The sequence below is a fragment of the Vulpes vulpes genome, chromosome 9 (genome assembly GCF_048418805.1).
Source record: "Vulpes vulpes isolate BD-2025 chromosome 9, VulVul3, whole genome shotgun sequence".
NCBI lineage: Eukaryota > Metazoa > Chordata > Mammalia > Carnivora > Canidae > Vulpes > Vulpes vulpes.
The window spans coordinates 109,075,655-109,081,740 of record NC_132788.1 but is presented as its reverse complement, the minus strand read 5'-3'; the positions used below and the strand labels follow the sequence as shown (position 1 = coordinate 109,081,740).

The following is a 6,086-nucleotide window of genomic DNA, read 5'->3' as shown; positions in this document are numbered from 1 at the left end:
GGGCCCTCGGCCGCGAACGGACCGCTCCGGGCGCTCTTCCGTCTACTCCTCTCGGAGTCATCTCCACGCCCCGCGCGGGGTCGACCTCACGCCCCCCCCGCCCAGCCCCGCAGGCTCCGCCCGCTGGCCGGCCGCGTGGCCCTGGGGCCCCCGAGCCCAGTCTCCCGGCCCGCGGGCGCGCTGCCCGCCGCACAGCCGTTCCCCGGCGGCCGTTGTCGCCCACGACCCCCGCCCGCCGCCCCGCGCCCCTCCGAGGCCGAGCCGCCGCAGCGACTCCCCGCGCGCCCGCTTCCCGCCAGCCCCGCCCCCCGTGACGGGCGCCTCGGCGGCCCAATGAGCCGAGCGGTAGCCGCCCCCGGGGCGGGGCCGAGGGTGAGCCAATCCCCACTTGGGCGCCCGCCTGGGTCCAAACGGCCCAATCGGCGGCGGCGGCGGGGCGGGCCTCGGGGGCGGGGCCTGCCGCCTCAGCCAATGGGCGGGCACGCCGGCGGCGGCAGGGGCGGGCGTGCGGCGGCGCGGCGGCGCAGGGCGGGGGCGGGAGGTAAACAAGATGGCGGCGGCGTGTCGGGCGCGGAAGGGGGAGGCGGCCCGGGGTGTCCGCGACTGAGGCGGGGCGCGGGAGGCGGCGGCGGCGGCGGCGGGCGCCGGCCGGCTCCGCGGCGCCTTGCATGGGCTGGGCCCCCGCGCCGCCCCGCCTGCTCCACGCGCGCGGCGGCTGCGGCGGGGGCGCTCGCCGTCCGGGCCCCGGCGGCCTCGGGAAGCCCCGGCCCGGGCCTTCGGCCTGCGCCGCCGCGGCCGCTCGGAGCCCTCCGGGTGCCCGCGCCCCGCGGCCCGCGGCCGGCGGCGTTCGCGGCCGAGAGCGAGCGCGGGCTGCCGTTTGGGGCGGGGGGCGGCCGCTGCGGGGGCGCCGGCTCCGACGGAAGTTGCTCCCCGCGGCGGGAGGGCCCCGGGCAGCCCCCCGGCCCCCCGACGCGCGCCCGGGGCTGGCGGGGGCGGACGCCGCTGCCCCCCGCGCCGTCCGGAGAGGCGCCCGCCGCGGCCTCGGGCCCCCGGGACGGCGGGCCCCGCCGGGAGCCGCCCCCAGCAGCGCGCCCGGCCGCCGGCGCCGCTCGGGGCGCAGCCCGGGGCCCGGGGGCCGGCGGGTCGCCGCGGGGCCCTGTCTGGGCGCGCGCCCCGGCCCGCCGGTAATGCCCGGCCCGGAGGGGACTCGGCCCGGCCGCAGCGGCGCTCGTCCGAGGGTCTGAAGTCCCTGGAGGATGACCTAGCGCGCGGCAGCCCCACCGGCCTCCGGAGGGCCCCCGTGGACGCGCCGGCCCGGCCCGCAGCCGCCAGGCGGGCAGGCCCCCAGACTTGCGACGCCCCGCGCCCGCGGCCGCCGGGGCTCCGGGCCACGCGCGCCTCTTGAACTCACGACTAGTACAATCGTTTCTTTCCGGACAAGGGTTTTCCTGTTTTTTTTTTTTTTTTCTCTTCGATTTTTCCCTTTTTTGCATTTTTGTTGACTTTTTTTGGGGGGGGGGTAGGGTTTGTTTTCGGGCCTTTTATTTTGGAGAAGGGAATTTTAGGGGGGCAAAAGGAAGAACCGCGCACCAGGGGTAGCAGATAAGGGAGATAAGGGACCGCCGGCCACAGTCGGAGGCGCTGGGTCCAGAATGGATGTGGCCGACCCGCAGCAGCTGGGCATGTTTACGGAGGGGGAGCTGATGTCCGTGGGGATGGACACGTTCATCCACCGCATCGACTCCACAGAAGTCATCTACCAGCCCCGCCGCAAGCGGGCCAAGCTCATCGGCAAGTACTTGATGGGAGACCTGCTAGGGGAGGGCTCCTACGGCAAGGTGAAGGAGGTGCTGGACTCGGAGACGCTGTGCAGGAGAGCTGTCAAAATTCTCAAGAAGAAGAAGTTGCGGAGGATCCCCAACGGCGAGGCGAACGTCAAGAAGTAAGTGTGGGCTTCCTGGGTCGTTGCGCGGGCAGCCAGCAAGGTCGGTCATCCTCCCCCCCTTTCCTTCCTGCTTGTTCCCGTTCCTTAAACTGTCGAGGTGCCCGGGCAGCTCCCGTGTCCTCCTCCCCAGGGCAGGTGTTGTTGGGAACCTGCTCAGGTACCGTGCGGCGAGTCAGGCCAGCTTGCGGCAGCTGGGTGTCCCCTTCCTTCAGATGCTGGCGTCCAAGCCTTTTCCCAGATGAGGGTGCGTCCCATCCCCCCCTTCACCCTCCCAGCTGTCGAAAGAATTTAGGTGCCCAGTGTAACCAGCCAATGTTTATTTGGCTCTGAGAATTTGTGTTCCTAAACGGCCCTGGCCACCACCAGCAGGTTTTCTGCGCAGCGTGCAGCTGTTACTAGGGCCAGGCGAAATGCGATTTGTTTACCCTGTTGGAGGGGAGCCCTGCGGTTGCCAAAAATAATTGTTTGCCCTGGCTTATCGGTCAGCAGGGGGTAACTCAGCCCTTTCTTACTCATTTGGGATGTGACACCAGGCACATCCGTGACTGCAGGCCCAGGTGACTCCCTGGGAGAGGAACCAGATTGTGTCCTGGCAAACTTTTTTACCCAAACTTCGTCAGGCGCGTCAGCCCCTAGGCGTCGCAGAGGTGTTGAAGTCTGTGCAGGAGTCTCCCCAACCCCCAAGCATGGGGGGGGGGGGGTGCGTCTCCATCCCTCTCGCTGATCTCAGGAGGGGGCGTCCCTCCTCATGGCTGCCACCCACTGGGTCCCCGCCCCGCCTGGGCTCCTGCTCCTCCCAGCCTCCAGTTTCCCAGAAGGGGTTTATCTCTCGGGCCAGGCAGCAGGACTGACGACCTTGGACGTCCCTCCAGGCCCATCCTGGAAAGTGCTGCTCCCCTATCCGCGTGCACCTCCCCCTTCCTGGCCGGGTTGGCTCTCACGCAGAAGCTGAGCTGTGTTCCCTCACTCCGGGCTGGCTTGGGTCTGGGCGTGGTGAAGCCGTGGATGGAACGGAGAACCCAAACCGGACTGGCTCTGCTGTTGATGCGCAGCCGACCGGGGCGGTCGTCTTCCCGTGCATCTTCCCGTGCGTCTTCCCGTGCGGTCCGAAGGCAAGCCTGGCGGTGTTGTGCCGAGGCCTTTTTACAGTCTTAATGCCCCAGCCTGTGGGCGCCGAGAAGGGATGGCCGGGTGCCCTGGGGCCAGCCTCTTACCTGTGAGGTGGGGTGGGGGAGACTGAGGCAGGTGGCAAGCCAGCGCCCCCTGAGGTCCAGGTGACCCTCGCCTCCAGTCAGAAATCCCCACTCAACCCTAGCTTCTAAGTCCTGTTGGCTCATTAAGCCAGAAGCACCTGGGAGTTATGTGGCCTCGGGCTGCCCGTTTGCCACCCTTGTGGGTTGGGGGACAGTGAGCTCCTGCCCTGGAAACAGAGTCCTCCCCCAGTGTCCCAGGTCCATCTTGGTCCTCCTGGCTCCTCTTCAGTCTCATCCCCTGATATGTGTGGGCAGCAGGGTCCGTGCAGGTGTTCGGGTGCTGGCTCCTTTGCTCCGTGCTGCTGGGGCTTCCCCAGACCCCAGCCTTCTGGGAGCAGCGCCTAGAGGTTCCCAGAGTCCGTGAGTCCCGTTCAAGGGCTAGGGCTGGGTTCTAGCACCAGTTGACCTGTGGCTGGGGCACCCAAGCCCACCCTGCTGGTGGTTCTGGGGCGGCTGGTGGCAGCAGAGTGGAGCAGGCCCCAAGACTCTGCGGACCCCTGTTGCGGTGGACACATGCCTGTCTATGCTGAGGCACAACGTACCTGTTGTGCGGGCACTCGGTCATGACGCGCGGCGTGAGACTTGACGAACGGCACACACCCAGGGTCAGACTGCCACCTACAAGAGTTCCCCGATGCTCCATGGAGACACATGACCAGAACCTGACTGGGGGGTTGACGGGCGCTGGCGTCCCAGTCTCTGCTTTCCTGAATGGTCAGCAAGGCCCCCAGAGCTGGTGGGGACATCTGGGTGTGCAGTGTTGGGGCTGCGAGGCCCTCGGTCCTGCAGTGTCCATCAGAAGAACCTGAGGGGAAACTGAGGCCTGGCAGGTACAGTGTTGGGAGTCCCCAGCTGGCTTGGCAGTTGGCATAAGGTGTCACAGTGGTAGGGCACTTGGCCCGTTTCATCAGCTCAGGACCCGGCTTTCATGAGAAGGAAAGGGGTGTCCTTGCAAGGGGAGGTCTGGGCTCCCGGGTCAGCCTTGCTGCCAGCCGGCTGCAGGGAAAAAAAGGCTCCTTTGTCTTCGAGAGGCTTAATAAACTCCAATTGCTTTTTCCCAAGTGAAGTGTCCGGAACCTTCCAGACAAGCCTCAGGAGTCCCAGCTTGGACTAGAAGCTTTTTTTAAAAAAATGACGTCTGTGATCAAGGTTGGGGGGAGGCTCAGGACGTCCCCACTTCATGTGGTTTTCTCCCAAGAACTGCTGTGGGCCTGTGCTCGCCCCCCTTTCCTTCATGCTCCTTGAAGCTAGTATGTTCTTATACAGCAAGAGAGTTTCAGAAAGCTTCAAGTAAAAAAATATATATATCAGTCATGAACTCAGAACGCGTTCTCGTCACATGCGTTCAAGTCTTTTTTTTTATCTTTTTATAGATAAGACTTTTTATAGACTCACCAATTTTATTTTTAAGAATTGTATTTATTTATTTACTTATTTGAGCGCGTACATGAGCAGGGCGCGGGGCAGAGGGAGAGGCCGACTCCCCGCTGAGCTGGGAGCCCGATGTGGGGCTCCATCCCAGGACCCCAGAATCGTGACCTGAGGGATGCTTCATTGGTCAAGCCACCCAGTCACCCCTCATCGTTTTTATTGTTGTATTTTTATCCCACATCATTTCTAGGAGATAAGTCACGTTCATTTGTTTTTCTGACAGGCAGCAGAATCACATGGATTGAACCCATAGGAGTTGGGAAGAAGGCAAATGTTTGTGGAGTCTCCCTCACTCCCTCCTCTCTGGGGGCACTAGGGGGATCTGCTGCCGCGTGTCCTGCCCGTGGGGTTTTGTGCGGGTATAGGCAAAACTGCACGTTCTTCCCCTTTTGCACAGTTGCTTCCCCGGGCTGGCGCACTTCGCAGGGCGGGTAGTAAACCGGCTGGGCCCTGCAGGCCTCGGACTGCTGCACGTCCGTGCTGGAGCAGCGGGAAGGCAGCCACAGGCAGCAGGTGCGTGACCCAGTGGCTGCACCCACGACAGTGTGCAGACGCCACGACTCACTTTTCAGTCTCGTGTATTACAAAACATTGTCCTTTGTGGGGTTTTCTTCTGTCGGCTGTTGAGAAATGTGGAAATCGCTTGCTGCTCGCCGTCTAGTCGCGGGGCAGTCACTGTTGCCTCTCAGGCGTGCTTCTTGGACCCCTGCCCTTCCGGCCCAGCCAGTTTGCTTTTCTAATGTCAGGTTTCTAGGTCGTCCCCATGGCGGTCTTGTTGGGGTGCAGCGCTCCACCGGCAGATCTCACCTGCCTCCTGCTGGTGGCTCCTGTGCTGCGGTGGGGAATTACTTGGTTTCCCGTCCCATTGCAAGTGCAAGGGTGTTTGAAGGGCATGTCAGCTCAAGTGGAGATTTTGGGTCAAAGGGAGCACGTGTGCATTTGATAAGCTATGTCCAGAGTGCCGGTCCCCCTAGCGTCCCCAGCCAGTCTGGTCCAACCAGATTCTCGGTCCTGAGTGGCCAGGAGCACGGGTCCTCGGCAGGCGGCGGTGGCCTGTAAGCAGGTGTGGGTTTCCAGGCTGGGGCGTCAGTGAGGCCGGGGACCGCCTTGTGGTGATGGGCACATAGTTGGATCTGGACAGTGAATGGTTGGGATTTCAGTCCGCAGTCAGAGCCCGGACTCTCTCGGCTCTTGTTCTTGTCCCAAGTGGCCTCTACAAGGTCCCAGCATCTGTCCCTCCCCACCCCCGCCCCGTCCTGGGAAGGGTTCCACTGGGAGCCCAGGCTGGCCGGCTGCCAGAGGCGGCAGCAGGAGGGCGAGGTTTGTCCGTGCACACACCCACGGCCAAGGGCCCGGGGCCTCCCTGAATGTCTGGTCGGTCCCTGTGGGGGGAGGGGGGGGCGTTGATTCTGAACTGTGGGAGCTCAGGGCCACCCTGGGCTCTGGGGACCGGCGGG

At 64.5% G+C, this 6,086-nt stretch overlaps 1 protein-coding gene across 4 annotated transcripts in view; it reads left to right on the top strand.

The window, feature by feature from the left end:
- Positions 1–1,321: 1,321 nt before the first annotated feature.
- The window catches only part of STK11 (serine/threonine kinase 11), a 20,336-nt gene continuing 15,571 nt past the window's right edge, over positions 1,322–6,086 (top strand). The window contains exon 1 of one of the 4 annotated variants that reach the window (XM_026019196.2): positions 1,322–1,942. In XM_026019196.2, coding sequence (XP_025874981.1) covers positions 1,653–1,942 — 290 coding nt within the window. In that variant the 5' untranslated portion in view covers positions 1,322–1,652. The remainder of the gene's footprint in view (positions 1,943–6,086) is intronic. The other 3 variants (XM_026019195.2, XM_072722021.1, XR_011994551.1) reach the window with 3 other exon arrangements.